Raw genomic sequence first — 20,000 nt, forward strand, 5'->3', positions numbered from 1 at the left:
GTTTGTTTCCGTGGCGTCACTGATGTTAAATCACACCGAAGACGGCATTCTGTAAAGTAGCTGCAGCAAAACATCAGATGGAGAAAGTAAAGAAAGATGACGTATACAGCATTACTGTGGTATTTTATTTTGGAAATAGCCGGCAAGCTAGCTACAAACTACAAACTGTGGAGCCAAAGCTTCATGTGTTAAAGCTGCATTCTCTCTAGTGTCCACCAGGGGGCGACTCCTCTGGTTGTATAGAAGTCTATGAGAAAATGACTCTACTTCTCTCTTGATTTATTACCTCAGTAAACATTGTAAACATGAGTTTATGGTCTCAATCTCTAGTTTCAAGTCTTCTTCAATACAGCATGATGTTCATTTAGTACATTATGGTCCATTTAGAGTCAAACAGACCATAAAGCAGGGGATGCTTTAGGGCGGGGCTACACGGTGATTGACAGGTCTCTACCAGAGACGTATACGGCGTCTCTACGTCACTCCTCCTCAGTCCAAATATGGTCACTTCCTGTTCACTGGTTGCAAAAAACTACTACCTGTCACGAGACTATGCTCTTTTCAAAGACACCAGACTCCTTTGACAAAAACAGTAATTCTACGTTTCTGATCACAGGAGTTGTTGGTCCACCGCTGCCTCCATCTGTTAGTTCGTGTTATTGTTTGGTGTTTTAGTTCAGATTCACCAAAGTCTCCCAATGAAACAAACTAAATATACATAAGATCACTGTTTCTGTGACTGGAGTCTGGTGTGTTTGTAGAGATCAAAGATAACAGACGAATTAAAGAAGTGAAACATTCTAAATATAGCGTTCACTTAAACTGATAATGATTCTTTTCGGAGTCTAAAAAACGTCCACAGCAGAACATTAGTTTGCTCCATCTACTGCAGTAATACACTGACTGTGTAGAAGTATCTCATTAAACTACACTTCTAAACGTCACCTGGAGAGACTTTTATGTGAATATAACTGGTCGCGATCAAAGCTTTTGTTCCACTCAAACAGTCAGATCCCAAATCATTACAGGTAACAGAGAGCATTGTGGGTAATCATGCATTGATTTTCCTCTGAAGATGATGGAGGCAATTAGTTTTTTCCAGTGGAGCCGTTTCAAAAGCGATTAAAATGCAATCAGTGTGTTTGTGATCACAGAAGTGAGATGTGGTGAATTCATGACGATGTTCTCTTTATCGGACTTTACAATGAAAACGATTTTTTCCCCCCGACGTTTAAAAAGCTAAAGACAGAAAGTTGTTAGCCATGAAACAGAGACATAAACACTCTGAAGTGGGAGAAAGAGTGACTGAAAAAGAGAACTATCAGAATATAACAGAACGGCGTTTGTTTCTCTTCGTGCGTCCAGATGAACATCATCGCCGGAGGATTCTACGACGGTTTGATGCTCTACACTCACGCTCTGAACGAGACCATGTCCGTGTCCGCCGGCCGGCCTCCGGGAAAAGTGGTCACCAAGAGGATGTGGAATCGAACCTTCCACGGTCAGTGCATCGTTTCTACACATTTTCTTTGATTTTTATTGTCTTTTGTGTAGTTTTGACAACAGATGGAGGGATTTCATTCTGTTACTGCTGCGTCTTGGATTTCATGTCTGTGTGTTCGGTTCTGTTGATTTATAGAACTAATAAACCTCCCGCTCACTGTCGGATATTTAGTGACGTTTCTCTACAGCGACCATCATCAGGTCTTAATCATCGGCACCAAAGGCCCAAAATATCAGCATGAAAACATTCACATCATTTAAAATATAAGAAAAAGTGTTAATCAGCAGAAACTTGAGATTTAGTTGATTTAAACTCTCACTGTGCTGTGAGGGAGTCTAACGTAACAACGTTCATAAAACGTTATCATCCACTGCAGATAAAGAGACGTCAAGAAACACACACATTAGTAAGAATGACTCAATGCATCTGTTGTTTCACGCTTCACGTCCTCGGGTCTGTACTTCACAGACTTCTGAAGAGCTTCATGGTTAAATTCTGAAATGTGCTGACTCTGAGATAAATGGGGACCTTCAACCTGCTTCTGTTGCTTGTCGTCGTGTTGTGTTTCCCTCTTCTTCAGAGAGCTTCTCTCAGAGCTCGTATCTGTAACGCTGCACACTCAGCTGAGGCCAGTTTCTATGCAACCTCTGAAGAATGTACAGAATGTTCTGCTCTGATACGAGAGCACGGCTGAAACGTTAGACTCAGAGAAGGTCTGAGGGAACTGATTTCATGGCGGTGCAACAACCAGAACCAGCAGCGCTCCGACTTCATGTCTTAAAGCTGCAATCTCTCTCGTGTCCACCAGGGGGCGACTCCTCTGGTTGTATAGAAGTCTATGAGAAAATGACTCTACTTCTCTCTTGATTTATTACCTCAGTAAACATTGTAAACATGAGTTTATGGTCTCAATCTCTAGTTTCAAGTCTTCTTCAATACAGCATGATGTTCATTTAGTACATTATGGTCCATTTAGAGTCAAACAGACCATAAAGCAGGGGATGCTTTAGGGCGGGGCTACACGGTGAACCTTTGCTAAGCCCCTCCCCCCTTGGTTACTGTCGCACCCGGGACGTCAATATGTTGTTTTCAACAATTATCAGTGAGATATAATAGCATATTTCTGAAATGATAGTTCTCAGATATCAAAGAAAGAAAACAGAACTATAAACGTTTCTTATGTGATGAGTAAACGATCCGTTGGACATTTAGTCGAATTAACTCATGATTTTAAGTTGTGAAAGTGATTAAAAATAACCAGCGTATCTAAAGAAATAAAGGTTTATTTAATAGAACCTAGATAGATTTTACCGCTCAAAGGACGAAGGAAACGATCCCCAGGCATTGGCATTGGCATTGTCAATTGTCATTGGCAGCCCACTGCTCCCTATATACAGGGATGGGTCAAATGCAGTGACAAATTTCCCCCTTAAAGGGATCAATATAGCATAATAAATTTAAAAATTTTAAATTTAAACACGGAGTTAAAGATCAGAAGTCATCAGGACTCTGACTTCAGTTGGAGTGAGACGCTGGCTGGTTCTGTTTTGCTTTAAATACTTTATCTTTCTCCAACCTGTCGAGATATTTCTGCAATGTTTTGTTAACAATCTTCCATCATCATCATCCTACATCATACAGATTCCTTGTATGTGCAACATACATTGGCAATAAACGGTTTGTGATCTGCGTGGCTTCTCGTGCAGACGTCTTGTGTTTCCTCACAGTAAAGTTTCACGTTTTACCTCCAAAAGAACCCGTTTATCTTGACGAGCGCTGACCTCTGACCTCCACCCAACAGAGGAAATACTGACGCTGCAGACAGCAAAGAGGAGCTGGACGAAGAAGCGTCGTCCATCACCGCTTCATTCATGAAACGCCAACCAGATGATGTCAGCGGTTTCAGTGACGACAGAAATAAATAATGAGAAAGCCTTCGTCTGAGTCCTGCTTTGCTCTTTCACAATAAGAGCCATAAATAAGGCCAGAGCGGTGGAGTGATACCTCCTCACCTCCTCACCTCCTCACCACTCATTCAATACAACACCACGAAGAGAAACGGAGAAAGGACAGAAAACATGGCGACGCTCGGCCTCCTCGTCTCAGAGATCAGTTCAGCTCTCGCTCTCTCACGTTTCCGGAGATGTCACGGGGAAATTGTTTCCACTTTGTCCTGATGCTTCGTTCAGGAGTCTGTTAATGAGATGCAGGTGGGAGGCACGTTCATCCGCTCATGCTGTCAGAGGCTGGATTCGGATTTTCTGGATGTTTCTCAACTGATTCAGTTCAAACTGTTGTTGTTGGGGATGAAGAGGTTTCTGTTGATCCAGTTGATGAATGACACAAAACTCCACCAACTTCCTCTGTTGTAAACGACTCACGACACACCACACATTGTTAAAACACACACACACACACACACACAGGTTCAGGTCAGACCTGCTTTGACGACACACTCGTCGCGTGCATTAATGTACATCTAAATGATTTATCTATCTCATGAGAAATAAATCAGCTTTAACATCTGGCTTCACACGGAGAACGAACAGCTCACACACCAAACTACATGTCGAACCCCTTTATACAAAAACCATGAGTCCAATCAACAGCATGTGGGCATCATCAGAGAGATAAGACTCTGCCGAACACGCTGATGTGGTTTTTATGTTTGTGGGGTCACAAATGTGAACTTCAGAGCAAAGTAGAAAACTGGTACCGTGTGCACTCTATATACGATATCTGCTGGTGGTCCTGGGGCACGTCTGTCTGGAGATGAAGGAGAAGAGTCGAGGTTTGATGGAGACAGACGCACCGAGCTGGAGATAAAGACGAAAGAGGAGAAGGAGACGGGGACGGATGTTTAAGAGGACGACGTGTGAAGAGGTGGAGGAGTCTGGTTCTTCAGCTCTGCCTTCTTCTGTTGGTTTCATGTATAATCGCTGAACACACATCTTGTGTTTCTGTCTCTTTAGTGGAGGGAATTATTCACAAACTGTTTTCATTGCACTTTATTGCATTTTGCTTTTATCGACACCAACTTCTCCACCTCAGCCCAAAACATTTTCGTCGACTTTCTTTTCCGATTAGCAGCGTTTCGTTTTCTGTGGCATCGTGTCCTCCCATCGTGTCCTCCCATCGTGTCCTCCCATCGTGTCCTCCCTCGTGTCCTCCCCCTCGTGTCCTCCCCCTCCCCTCACCGTCTGAAGCTTCAGTCCTCGTGGAAACACTGGAGGTCACATGTGTACGCAGCTTTATTTGTCCTGCTCTCCACCTCTCGCTCAGTGTGACCTCCGGGGTTAAAGAACCACTGTAAACACAAACTGTGGAGAGGCGGACGTCAAAGCTTCGAGGAGTTGCTTCATGCAGTGTGAAGTGTGGATAAGTCAGAAGGCCCGTCCCTGTGGTCCACGCAAAAAACTCACCGCTAAGTTGAGAGAAATGTTTTATTTAATTGGCAAACTTCCAGTTTATTAATTACAAATGATTGATAGTCCTCTGGTGAACATGCAGCCAACGTGCAGAAATGTGAAACTATTCTACGCTAAAATACTCTAAAGTTTCCAATAGTAAATAATGAATCCATGTTTATTTTAATTTAAATGGACATTTTCTTTCATGCACATTCCACCGATAATGAGCATTAAATTAAAGGTGCAGCGTTGTTGTCTCTAGTAGCACTGTGGATCACTTTAGTTCTGAATGAGTCGGTCCCCGTTTTCTTGTCCCCACTCAGCCGACCGCACTAACACTTATGCCGTGTTCACGCCAAACACAAAGCCAATTTTAGCCTCACGTTACTCGCACCAGTTCACCAGCGGGATCATGTGTGTTTGTTCACATACAAACGTCTTATCAACCATGGCCAGCTATGGCTTCACATGCTGGAATAACATTTACATCGGAAAACCCAAACGCTGTTGTCTCTGGGTTCATAACATCAACCAGAGGCGACTGGGTGAATTTCATCGAGCTGTACGTCTTCACTGCCCACACCGGTCTACTGCAGCCATAGGAACCAAAAAATAAACCGATTTAATTGCAACACACGGATCAGAAGGGATGCTGAAATAACGACAGAATGATGTTGATTTGTAAAAAGTCTGAATTCATGCTTTGTCTGGTCTGTGAGCGAGACGACACGCAAACAACTTTTTAAATACTTGTTTTCTGAATGGAGTTTGGTTCGACCGGTGCTATGCTAAGCTAACATTGTAGTGGCTCCATCGACACTCAACATAACGTCATCTAGACGGAAATCCCTGTGAACGACGCGTCCGTTTGTGTCTTTGCATTGACTTTTGTAGATAGAAATGTAAGCTGTAGCACCTCCACGCTGCATAGATCAACACAGAACATCCTGTGGGTACAGATATTCCAGATGTAGCGCTTCATTCACTCGATAAAACATTGCATCTGAATGTAATCCAGACAACAATTTTAACGATATCTGATGATAATTGAGGACAATATGTGTAAAACAGTTTTTTAGCTGAACTCTCGTGATCTTATTCCAACAGTGAAACCGCTTCAAGTCCTTCAAACTAAAACACATTTGGATTTATAATTCTTTTGGTAGAACTTTATTTTGAAGGTTCCAGTTTCTAATAATTAGGCGGCAACTAGATATTTCCTTCATGGTGTAATCTTCTGACTGTTTCTTTTGAACAATTTTCTCAATGTTGTTTATTGAGTCCAACCGACAGTCCAAATGTTTTCACATGAAAAACAACTGAATCCATCAAAATAGTTTCACATTCATCTTCTCTCAATCAAATAATCTTGTAAATATTGTGAGGTGCACAATTCAGTTGCATGAAGGTAAATAAGATTCTTTGATTGGGTCGGAAGTTAAATCATTTTGGTGTGAAATGTTTCCTTCACTTCGTCATCAACCTTCAGTGTTGAAGATAAATCTTCTTCACTGTCTGTTAGACCCGTTAGATCCGTTAGACATGTTAGACCCGTTAGACTCGTTAGACCCGTTAGACCTGTTAGACATGTTAGACATGTTAGACCCGTTAGACCCGTTAGACATGTTAGACCCGTTAGACATGTTAGACATGTTAGACATGTTAGACCCGTTAGACATGTTAGACCCGTTAGACCCGTTAGACATGTTAGACATGTTAGACCCGTTAGACATGTTAGACCCGTTAGACATGTTAGACCCGTTAGACCCGTTAGATCCGTTAGACATGTTAGACCCGTTAGACCCGTTAGACCCGTTAGACATGTTAGACCCGTTAGACCCGTTAGACCCGTTATATCCGTTAGACATGTTAGACCCGTTAGACCCGTTATATCCGTTAGACATGTTAGACCCGTTAGACCCGTTAGATCCGTTAGACATGTTAGACCCGTTAGACATGTTAGACCCGTTAGACCCGTTAGACATGTTAGACATGTTAGACCCGTTAGACATGTTAGACCCGTTAGACCCGTTAGATCCGTTAGACATGTTAGACCCGTTAGACCCGTTAGACCCGTTAGACATGTTAGACCCGTTAGACCCGTTAGACCCGTTAGATCCGTTAGACATGTTAGACCCGTTAGACTCGTTAGACCCGTTAGACATGTTAGACATGTTAGACCCGTTAGACCCGTTAGACATGTTAGACCCGTTAGACCCGTTAGACATGTTAGACATGTTAGACATGTTAGACCCGTTAGACATGTTAGACCCGTTAGACCCGTTAGACATGTTACATGTTAGACCCGTTAGACATGTTAGACCCGTTAGACCCGTTAGATCCGTTAGACATGTTAGACCCGTTAGACCCGTTAGACCCGTTAGACATGTTAGACCCGTTAGACCCGTTATATCCGTTAGACATGTTAGACCCGTTAGACCCGTTAGATCCGTTAGACATGTTAGACCCGTTAGACATGTTAGACCCGTTAGACCCGTTAGACATGTTAGACATGTTAGACCCGTTAGACCCGTTAGACATGTTAGACCCGTTAGACATGTTAGACATGTTAGACCCGTTAGACCCGTTAGACATGTTAGACCCGTTAGACATGTTAGATCCGTTAGACATGTTAGATCCGTTAGACATGTTAGACCCGTTAGACATGTTAGACCCGTTAGACCCGTTAGACCCGTTAGACCCGTTAGACCCGTTAGACCCGTCCCATTAATAGCCCTGAAATGTAATCGCCTCCTCGCCTCCTCCGGTCCTTGTTTCTCCTCCTTATCTCCGCCGGCCTGTGGACGTCCGTCACTCGCGTGGCCTTCACTCAGCCTCTGTTGAAAATGAACCCAAACTCTGACTTCAACCAATGACATGAAGACAGTAAGTGCTTCCTCTCCTCCACTCTTTTGTTCGGCCTCTCCAACAACGAGGTTGAGCAGCTGCCACTTTGAGGCGTTGAATCAGCATTTCAACAACAACTTTATTCATATTTCATAGACAAAATCAAAGCGATATAACAACAGAGAGCCTAACAAAAGCAAGACAAACTAAACATTTAAACACTGATAAATCAGGACAACAGATGAAACACTAAACCAATCGATACAATAAGAACAAGCTTTATAGTAGTGAATCTTGAGAATCTCTAATCTGAGTTAAACCTCCAGGATCGCCGACAGCTTCCTCTCACACAGTTTCAGTCGCTCCGAGAGTCGAGCTCCTTTCTTCAGAAAGGACTCTGTGGTTCACAAAGAAAAGGAACGACCTGGAGAGGAAGCAGACAGACATTATGTAATGTGCTTTATGTCTCCTCCTGGCTGCCGTAGATTATCCTGTGTGTGTGTGTGTGTGTGTGTGTGTGTGTGTGTGTGTGTGTGTGTGTGTGTGTGTGTGTGTGTGTGTGTGTGTGTGTGTGTGTGTGTGTGTGTGCGCGCGCGCACCGAGTGTGTCCTGACGCCGTGCGTCTGAGGAGCACGGACGATGTAATGAGATTTGTCAGCCTTTTTTTTCCTAATGTTTGATTTATAAGCCGATTATTATAAACACCAGGATGAGGTGATCCTGGTTGCTAGGCAACAGGTTTTCCAGGACCAAAACAGATCTGCCACGGGTCTGTTTGGTTTTTAAAGTACGCAACTGAAACAGACGCAGCAGGGAGCAATGGGTTCCACAGATGTTGTGAAAAAGAAACCAGCGTCCAGAAGGCTTTTTAGGACGCGGTTAATGTTTGAATAGAAACATTTAAGGTTTTATGTGCAACTTGTTTCACCAAAAGGTGGTGCAGCAGAGGAAGCTTTTAATGAGCGCGCAGTGTTGATGTTTGTACCTCGTGTTCTAGTAAGTCTGTAAACTCATGTAAAGTTCAGCTCTCGAAACAATCCAGACAAAAACGGGTTGTCTGACCTAACTGTTGGTGTAGTTGACTAAACCTAACTGTTGGTTTTGTTGACTAAACCTAACTGTTGGTTTTGTTGACTAAACCTAACTGTTGGTTTTGTTGACTAAACCTAACTGTTGGTTTTGTTGACTAAACCTAACTGTTGGTTTTGTTGACTAAACCTAACTGTTGGTTTTGTTGACTAAACCTAACTGTTGGTTTTGTTGACTAAACCTAACTGTTGGTTTTGTTGTCTAAACCTAACTGTTGGTTTAGTTGACAAAACCTAACTGTTGGTTTAGTTGACAAAACCTAACTGTTGGTGTTGTTGACTAAACCTAACTGTTGGTGTTGTTGACTAAACCTAACTGTTTGTTGTGTTGTCTAAACCTAACTGTTGGTTTTGTTGACTAAACCTAACTGTTGGTTTTGTTGTCTAAACCTAACTGTTGGTTTAGTTGACAAAACCTAACTGTTGGTGTTGTTGACTAAACCTAACTGTTGGTGTTGTTGACTAAACCTAACTGTTGGTTTTGTTGACTAAACCTAACTGTTGGTTTTGTTGACTAAACCTAACTGTTGGTTTTGTTGACTAAACCTAACTGTTTGTTGTGTTGTCTAAACCTAACTGTTGGTTTTGTTGACTAAACCTAACTGTTGGTTTTGTTGTCTAAACCTAACTGTTGGGTTTGTTGACAAAACCTAACTGTTGGTGTTGTTGACTAAACCTAACTGTTGGTGTTGTTGACTAAACCTAACTGTTGGTTTTGTTGACTAAACCTAACTGTTGGTTTTGTTGTCTAAACCTAACTGTTTGTTGTGTTGTCTAAACCTAACTGTTGGTTTTGTTGACTAAACCTAACTGTTGGTTTTGTTGACAAAACCTAACTGTTGGTTTTGTTGACTAAACCTAACTGTTGGTTTTGTTGACTAAACCTAACTGTTGGTTTTGTTGTCTAAACCTAACTGTTGGTTTAGTTGACAAAACCTAACTGTTGGTGTTGTTGTCTAAACCTAACTGTTGGTTTTATTGTCTAAACCTAACTGTTGGTTTTGTTGACTAAACCTAACTGTTGGTTTTGTTGACTAAACCTAACTGTTGGTTTTGTTGACTAAACCTAACTGTTGGTTTTGTTGACTAAACCTAACTGTTGGTTTTGTTGACTAAACCTAACTGTTGGTTTTGTTGTCTAAACCTAACTGTTGGTGTTGTTGTCTAAACCTAACTGTTGGTTTTGTTGTCTAAACCTAACTGTTGGTTTAGTTGACTAAACCTAACTGTTGGTTTAGTTGACTAAACCTAACTAGGTTTTGTTGACTAAACCTAACTGTTGATGTTTGTACCTCGTGTTCTAGTAAGTCTGTAAACTCGTGTAAAGTTCAGCTCTCGAAACAATCCAGACAAAAACGGGTTGTCTGACCTAACTGTTGGTGTAGTTGACTAAACCTAACTGTTGGTTTTGTTGACTAAACCTAACTGTTGGTTTTGTTGACTAAACCTAACTGTTGGTTTTGTTGACAAAACCTAACTGTTGGTTTTGTTGACTAAACCTAACTGTTGGTTTTGTTGACTAAACCTAACTGTTGGTGTTGTTGTCTAAACCTAACTGTTGGTTTTGTTGACTAAACCTAACTGTTGGTTTTGTTGGCTAAACCTAACTGTTGGTTTTGTTGTCGAAACCTAACTGTTGGTTTAGTTGACAAAACCTAACTGCTGGTTGTGTTGACTAAACCTAACTGTTGGTTTAGTTGTCTAAACCTAACTGTGGGTTTTGTTGTCTAAACCTAACTGTTGGTGTTGTTGTCTAAACCTAACTGTTGGTTTTGTTGTCTAAACCTAACTGTTGGTTTAGTTGACTAAACCTAACTGTTGGTTTAGTTGACTAAACCTAACTGTAGGTTTTGTTGACTAAACCTAACTGTTGGTTTTGTTGACTAAACCTAACTGTTGGTTTTGTTGACTAAACCTAACTGTTGGTTTAGTTGACTAAACCTAACTGTTGGTTTAGTTGACTAAACCTAACTGTTGGTTTTGTTGTCTAAACCTAACTGTTGGTTTAGTTGCCTAAACCTAACTGTTGGTTTAGTTGACTAAACCTAACTGTGGGTTTTGTTGTCTAAACCTAACTGTGGGTTTTGTTGTCTAAACCTAACTGTTGGTTTTGTTGCCTAAACCTAACTGTTGGTTTAGTTGCCAAAACCTAACTGTTGGTTTAGTTGCCTAAACCTAACTGTGGGTTTTGTTGTCTAAACCTAACTGTGGGTTTTGTTGACTAAACCTAACTGTTGGTTTTGTTGTCTAAACCTAACTGTTGGTTTTGTTGTCTAAACCTAACTGTTGGTTTCGTTGTCTAAACCTAACTGTTGGTTTCGTTGTCTAAACCTAAGAATAAAAAATAAATATGAAATATGAAAAGACATGTAAAATATATAATACAATAAATATAAGAACAAAAATATAAGAAGCAATAAAGATATCCATCTAAGAAAATACAAAACAAACAAACAATAAAGATGTTTGCATATATGATCACACACACTCTCTTGCAGTATTGCATATATAGTATTCCAATGCATATTAATACTCAATAGAGGCTGACACAAGTAGGGAGGATGAAAGAGAAGGAAAAGGAGAGATGGAGGCGGGGCAATAAGACTTCATCAGAGATACCATCCATGACTGACAGAGGGAGGAGATCAGATTACAGCTCTCTCTGCTTTTTCCGCTCCATTAACTAATGGACAGACACTTCTCACCGCAGTGGATGGATTGAGATGTTACAGCAGCTCTGTGATGAGTGAACGTTACAGCGGCTCTGTAATGAGTGAACGTTACAGCGGCTCTGTAATGAGTGAACGTTACAGCAGCTCTGTAATGAGTGAACGTTACAGCTGCTCTGTGATGAATGAACGTTACAGCGGCTCTGTGATGAATGAACGTTACAGCGGTTCTGTAATGAATCAACGTTACAGCAGGTCTGTAATGAATCAACGTTACAGCGGTTCTGTAACGAATCAACGTTACAGCAGTTCTGTTATGAATCAACGTTACAGCAGCTCTGTAATGAATCAACGTTACAGCAGTTCTGTAATGAATGAACGCTACAGCAGCTCTGTAATGAATGATCGTTACAGCAGCTCTGTAATGAATGAACGTTACAGCAGCTCTGTAATGAGTGAACGTTACAGCAGCTCTGTAATGAATCAACATTACAGCAGCTCTGTAATGAGTGAACGTTACAGCAGCTCTGTAATGAATCAACATTACAGCAGCTCTGTAATGAGTGAACGTTACAGCAGCTCTGTAATGAATGAATGTTACAGCAGCTCTGTGATGAATCAACGTTACAGCAGCTCTGTAATGAATCAACATTACAGCAGCTCTGTAATGAGTGAATGTTACAGCAGCTCTGTAATGAGTGAACGTTACAGCAGCTCTGTGATGAATCAACATTACAGCAGCTCTGTAATGAATCAACGTTACAGCAGCTCTGTGATGAATCAACGTTACAGCAGCTCTGTAATGAATCAACGTTACAGCAGCTCTGTAATAAATGAACGTTACAGCAGCTCTGTAATGAATGAACGCTACAGCAGCTCTGTAATGAATCAACGTTACAGCAGCTCTGTAATGAATCAACGTTACAGCAGCTCTGTAATGAATGAACGCTACAGCAGCTCTGTAATGAATGAACGTTACAGCAGCTCTGTAATGAATGAACGCTACAGCAGCTCTGTGATGAATCAACGTTACAGCAGCTCTGTGATGAATCAACGTTACAGCAGCTCTGTGATGAATCAACGTTACAGCAGCTCTGTAATGAATCAACGTTACAGCAGCTCTGTAATGAATGAATGTTACAGCAGCTCTGTAATGAATGAACGCTACAGCAGCTCTGTAATGAATGAACATTACAGCAGCTCTGTAATGAATGAACGTTACAGCAGCTCTGTAATGAATGAACGTTACAGCAGCTCTGTAATGAATGAACGCTACAGCAGCTCTGTAATGAATGAATGTTACAGCAGCTCTGTAATGAGTGAACGTTACAGCAGCTCTGTGATGAATCAACATTACAGCAGCTCTGTAATGAATGAACGTTACAGCAGCTCTGTGATGAATCAACGTTACAGCAGCTCTGTAATGAATGAATATTACAGCAGCTCTGTAATGAATGAATGTTACAGCAGCTCTGTAATGAATGAATATTACAGCAGCTCTGTAATGAATGAATGTTACAGCAGCTCTGTGATGAATGAATGTTACAGCAGCTCTGTAATGAATGAATGTTACAGCAGCTCTGTAATGAATGAATGTTACAGCAGCTCTGTAATGAATGAATGTTACAGCAGCTCTGTGATGAATGAACGTTACAGCAGCTCTGTAATGAATGAATGTTACAGCAGCTCTGTCATGAATGAATGTTACAGCAGCTCTGTGATGAATGAACGCTACAGCAGCTCTGTAATGAATGAACGTTACAGCAGCTCTGTAATGAATCAACGTTACAGCGGCTCTGTAATGAATGAACGCTACAGCAGCTCTGTAATGAATGAATGTTACAGCAGCTCTGTAATGAATGAATGTTACAGCAGCTCTGTGATGAATGAACGTTACAGCAGCTCTGTAATGAATGAATGTTACAGCAGCTCTGTCATGAATGAATGTTACAGCAGCTCTGTGATGAATGAATGCTACAGCAGCTCTGTAATGAATGAACGTTACAGCAGCTCTGTAATGAATGAACGTTACAGCAGCTCTGTAATGAATCAACGTTACAGCAGCTCTGTAATGAATGAACGCTACAGCAGCTCTGTAATGAATGAATGTTACAGCAGCTCTGTAATGAGTGAACGTTACAGCAGCTCTGTAATGAATCAGCGTTACAGCAGCTCTGTGATGAATCAACGTTACAGCAGCTCTGTAATGAATGAATATTACAGCAGCTCTGTAATGAATGAATGTTACAGCAGCTCTGTAATGAATGAATGTTACAGCAGCTCTGTGATGAATGAACGTTACAGCAGCTCTGTAATGAATGAATGTTACAGCAGCTCTGTCATGAATGAATGTTACAGCAGCTCTGTGATGAATGAACGCTACAGCAGCTCTGTAATGAATCAACGTTACAGCAGCTCTGTAATGAATGAATGTTACAGCAGCTCTGTAATGAATCAACGTTACAGCAGCTCTGTAATGAATCAACGTTACAGCAGCTCTGTAATGAATCAACGTTACAGCAGCTCTGTAATGAATGAATGTTACAGCAGCTCTGTAATGAATCAACGTTACAGCAGCTCTGTAATGAATCAACGTTACAGCAGCTCTGTAATGAATCAACGTTACAGCAGCTCTGTAATGAGTGAACGTTACAGCAGCTCTGTAATGAGTGAACGTTACAGCAGCTCTGTAATGAATGAACGCTACAGCAGCTCTGTAATGAATCAATGTTACAGCAGCTCTGTAATAAATGAACGTTACAGCAGCTCTGTGATGAATGAACGCTACAGCAGCTCTGTAATGAATGAACGCTACAGCAGCTCTGTAATGAATCAATGTTACAGCAGCTCTGTAATAAATGAACGTTACAGCAGCTCTGTGATGAATGAACGTTACAGCAGCTCTGTGATGAATGACGGGCGTTCGTTCACGCCCTTAAAACAACCTTTTTGCTCTGCTGTAACTGACGGGTGTTGACGTCGGTGTGGTCCCTTTTTTTAGACGTCACAGCCTCTAACGTCTTAGATTAAACTTTATTTTCATTGCACAAATAATGAGGCAATGAAAGCCAAAGCAATGTGGAGAATATTTGTAATAAACCACATGAAGAAACCATAAAGTTATGCACATAAAATGCAGACAGGTAATGAAATTATGCTGTTCTTACTTCATATTTTTAAATAATATTTGTGTAACAGATATATGTACCGACTAGCTTTAAAAACTGTGCTGCAGCCAGGACGCAACCTGTGAATCCAATATGGAAGTAAAGCTGCATTCTCTCTAGTGTCCACCAGGGGGCGACTCCTCTGGTTTTTGGACATCACTCCACAAACCAATGAGAGACGTCACCATGACTGACGAGAGCATCAGTCTTTTTTTTGCAAATTAAATGTAATCTTTTAACATTGATTGGTGGCGGATGTCTAATCAGAAAACACTTATATGTGCATGAACACATTTTACTGTGTTATTTGAAGGACTTGTTGCAGAGAATTCCCTCTCAGTGTGAACCCTGTTATTTATTTACAAGTCCTGTTTTTTTTGACGCCTTCAAACAGTGTCAGCATTTGACTGAGCGGTACACCTGAAGCCATCAACCACAAACCAGTGATGAACTGCAATTAGAGAGTCCACCACCACGCCCCTGTAGTTTGTTGGCTGACACCATCTTGGTTTGAGACCATCGCCATCTTGGTTTTTGGCCGTCAATATAACAGCAGATCTCTGTCTCTCTCTTCCTCTCTCTCTCTCTCTCTCTCTCTCTCTCTCTCTTCCTCTCTCTCTCTCTCTCTGTTCACTGGTGAAAGCAGAAGTCAAAGATTCAGATGAATGATTTATTTTTTCTGTTGTAAATATCAACCTTCACTTGTCTTTTGTTTGTTCACCACACACACACACACATTCCTGGAAAGTGATGAATCACTTACCAGTAACACATAAAATTCACAGGTCAATGATAAGGGCATCCCATAGTTTAATGTGTGTGTGTGTGTGTGTGTGTTCATCTTTAAATGTCTGCAACATAAAGACCCCTCCCTGCCGCTCCTCACCTCATCATCTGACCCCGCCCCCTCCTGACATCACCATATAACACATCGTGAGAAAAAAAGCAGCTCATACGTTATGAATTTATTTCATGTTATCATCTATCCATCTCGTCTTTTATTCGTCTCTCCGATCGTTTCACATGATTATAAGTTTTTGTGCTTTTTATATCAGCTGACAGGAAGTAAACACATCATACAAGAAAAAGTTCAACAATGAAATGCAGTCGTAGATGTTTATTCTCCACTCATGATCATGTGTGAATACAATAACTGAGTTAAACGGAGGAATAAAATATAGAAATAGAACAAGGAGACACTGATTATAGAAACACTGAAGGAAGAAACTAAATAAAAATACACAATATTTACAAAGAAGAAAACATACATTTACGTATATATTTACAGTATAGATGGTTTTCACTGGGTAATGGCAAAATGAAAATATGATACATGTTGTCTCCTTTGTCTTCTTCAAGCTATGAATGAAGTGGACTAATTGATTCATTCAGTTTAAACCGTTTGTTTAGTGATGCTTTCAAATCCAAATGTGATATTCTGCAGAACACAGCTGATGTGTTTTAAACACATATTTATTCATATTTACATAATATTTAGAGTTTACTGCATTATTTGACCTGAGGAGTCAATATGTAAAGCTTAATCCATGTGAGAAGAACTCATGAATCAAATGTTTTTAATGTTACTGTGGGTTGTTAAACGGCTTTTTCCCTCTGTACCTTGACATGTGTTGTTGCAGTCAGCTTCCATAGGTTTAAATATATATATATATGTATATGTTTTATATATATTCCATCTCTACCTCCTCTCCCACCTGGTTCAGGTCGTGTTCTTGGTCTTTGATTTAGTTCCTGAAACAAGATTCAAAATGTGATCAAAAAGAAATAAGAACAATTATTACATCTTATACTCTAACTTCAGCTTCACTGGCGGAATAACAATAATACATAATAACAGAATGACTAAAACCAAAGAATAAAAACCCAATAAAAAGACCAAATAAATATACAAAACCAGCATTTCCATAGAGATGCTATCAGCGCCATAAAACAGCTGTTGTGTTATCATTGTGTGCATTCATTTTCATTTCATTACATTGTTTGATTGAACTGCATATATGATATATTATGTGTTATTACAAACATTCACACATTAAACATGTGTGAACCAATCACTGGCTCTCTCTCCGGACCTCTACTTGCCTTGTTTCCATGGAGACGAGCTGTCTGCCCCCCCTCAAATTGACTGTGATTAACCTCTTAGGACTATTTCGATTTTTTCCCATGTTCAAGTCCGAGGTGCAGTCGACCCCCATCGACCCCCCCCCCTGCCTCTGTCCTCTCTTCTCAGATTGCAGGTTTAAAATGATCTGATCAAAAGAAATGTGATTTGTTCCTTTGTGAGCGTGTGATTCTCCTCCTGTTGCCTCTTAAGATGCATCAGCATCATTATTCAGATCCTTTACTGCAGTAAATGTACTAATACCACAGAGTGAAAATACTCTGTTACAGTAAGATGTAAAGTATTCAAACTGTATTATTACTAAAGCATCATGTTAAAGCAGGATTTACTCTCGTGGTTTGTTGAGCTGGAGCTCATTTTGAACTATTAACGAATGATCATTTTCATCATGGATTCATCTGCTGATTGTTTCCTCCATTAATCGATTGATTGATTGTTTATAAATAAATAAATAAATGCAGGAAGTTTGTTTACAACAAGTGATTTGAATGAATGTTGAGCAGATTATTTCAAATGATGTCTGTGTCTGAAGAACAACTTGCATTTTATACGTAATAGTGCAATTAATTTATTTAGCAATAAAACCCTCAAAAAGATAAACGCAGCGCGGTCATGGTTTCATTTTATTTTAGCTTTGATCAGCGAGTCTGTAACAATCTATAACACACATTCTACATAAACTATAAACAGTTTAATTACATTATAAAAACGATTCAGTGAAATGAATCATGTCTTGTTTCTCAGTGTTTTTTGTGATGGACAGATATAAAATGATGATTGTTGGTAATATGAATGTTAATATCGTCCAATGCCATGTCTCCTCTTGAGGAGTTGATAACATTACACAGGTTACCTGTTACCTGAGACACAGTGTGTATTGGTTATATATTACATTATATTCATCATCTATATCTGTGTGTCATTCTTGTCCCTCAGGTGTGACGGGACTCGTCCACCTGGACGAGAACGGAGACAGAGAGACGGACTTCGCTCTGTGGGACATGATCGACACCAACACCAGCACATTCCAGGTGAACGGTGATGCCTGCTTATTTAAATGCGAGTGGACATCATCATCGTGTTAAGGCATTAGAGCACAGAGCTCTTTGGATTCATATGGATTGATATGAATATGAAAAAGCAGGAAAAGCATTGAGCTACTTCAAGTTAAGGGAAGTTTAAGTTACCGACTACAATCTTACTACTGCAGTGCGACGCCATTAGTTTAACCTGTGTTACTATTACTGAGGCGCAGGACAACTGTTTTATTACCCACTTCATCTCATCTAGGTTTGTTGAAGAAGTCTGAAAAAGAACAAAATGGAATAATGAAGGAGAAGTTTTATGAAACAGTGAAGCCACAAAATATCCTCAGGCTGCGGTGGAGAAGTTAAAAGGTAGTCGGAGGAGTGAGATCTAGTTTGTCCTCGACCAGGACTTCACACCTCCATCACAGCTGGACACCTCCTTCTCTTTTCATAGCCTCCCTCACACGTTCCAACACTTTCTGTCATTCTTCTTGTCTCAGTGTCAGTGTGATGGTTGGGTCTGTGCTGTCTCGTCTCTGATCCTTTGGATCCTCAAGTCACCAAAGGAGTCACAAACCAAAAACATATCATAAGAAAACCTTTATTGTCAGTTTAAAAGAAAAACTTGTCTTGCATAAATCTAAACAATCAACAATTTAACCAAACAATAACACAAAAACAAACATTAAATGACTGGGTATCGTAATCTGAAAAGTAACTACAACTGTAGAGCAGTAAGAAGTAGTGGCGTAGACTGACGTCACGAGACAGAATCACGAATGTGAACTAGTCCGCCTGGTGTAGATGGCCAATCACAGCACAGTAATACCAGCCAATCAGCACATTAGGGGCGGGGCTTGGCCTGAGTGATGGAAAAATGTAAACGAACTACAGCGAGCAGAGATGAGCTGATTATGTTAATCACACGTTTGTTCTCAAGAAACAGTTCTTCTTTTTAAGCATAAATATACCGTCCAGTTCCTTCATGACTGAGTCATAACGGCTTCAACAGGAAGTTCCACATCGCAGGACTTTTACTCGCAGGACAGTCATTTAGTTTAGTGAGACCTGAATACTTCACACCAGTGCACACTGACATGTGCTTTAATAGCTCAGGACATGCGTCCCTTATCTCCCGTTGATTTATTTCTTAGTTGTTACTTTTACTTAAAATGTTCAAATGTGTCTTAGACGGTTTGCAAAGAACTTAAAGGTTATTTTTGGAGAATTTGGGACGTTACTTACTGGCCTTAGGAATAGACCAACTGCACATATATCAGACATTAAAAACTCGATATGCACGACATATTTGATACGACCACAGAGCTTAGCATGAGAAATGATTATTTAAAAGGCAAAGAAGCGCTTCATCTGCATATACTCTGACTTTCATGAACTCAAGTCCTAAAATCGAACAGCTTACGTCATCTTATTCTTGGTCTCGTTTGTTTTATTCCAGATAGTTTTGGTGTACAACAGCTCAGAGGAGCAGCTGACTGCCACACCTGGAACAACGCTGCACTGGCCGGGTGGAGTTATTCCTCCAGATGTTCCCGTCTGCGGCTTCAAGAATGACAACCCCGTCTGCCTCACAAGTCAGTGCAGAAAACAAGTTAACGTTCGTCAATCGTTGAGCAATTTTGAATGTTTTCAGTTCAGTATGCTTTCAATACTTTAATATTCATTCATGGTTGGTAACATATTTATTAGTGGTGTAATGGATGTGAACCGCGGATTAATAACAGTTTAACATTAACCATCAGAGTGTAAATAAAGTTTAACATTAACCATCACAGTGTAAATAAAGTTTAACGTTAACCATCAGAGTGTAAATAAAGTTTAACGTTAACCATCAGTGTGTAAATAAAGTTTAACATTAACCATCAGAGTGTAAATAAAGTTTTAACGTTAACCATCAGAGTGTAAATAAAGTTTAACGTTAACCATCACATTGTAAATAAAGTTTAACGTTAACCATCAGAGTGTAAATAAAGTTTAACGTTAACCATCAGAGTGTAAATAAAGTTTTAATGTTAACCATCACAGTGTAAATAAAGTTTATCGTTAACCATCAGACTGTAAATAAAGTTTTAACATTAAACATCAGAATGTAAATAAAGTTTAACATTAAACATCAGAATGTA

General features: G+C 40.3%; 1 protein-coding gene across 1 annotated transcript in view; it reads left to right on the forward strand.

Annotated features, from left to right (window-relative positions):
• LOC142938065 (atrial natriuretic peptide receptor 1-like) overlaps positions 1-20,000 on the forward strand; it is a 71,838-nt gene that overhangs the window by 35,155 nt on the left and 16,683 nt on the right. Inside the window, exons 4-6 of the mRNA XM_076081271.1 lie at positions 1,366-1,501; positions 17,765-17,859; positions 19,316-19,451. Of these exons, the coding sequence (XP_075937386.1) occupies positions 1,366-1,501; positions 17,765-17,859; positions 19,316-19,451 (367 nt within the window). The remainder of the gene's footprint in view (positions 1-1,365; positions 1,502-17,764; positions 17,860-19,315; positions 19,452-20,000) is intronic.

This window comes from Anarhichas minor, unplaced genomic scaffold, assembly GCF_050575085.1.
Source record: "Anarhichas minor isolate MPS153535 unplaced genomic scaffold, ASM5057508v1 ptg000079l, whole genome shotgun sequence".
Lineage (NCBI taxonomy): Eukaryota > Metazoa > Chordata > Actinopteri > Perciformes > Anarhichadidae > Anarhichas > Anarhichas minor.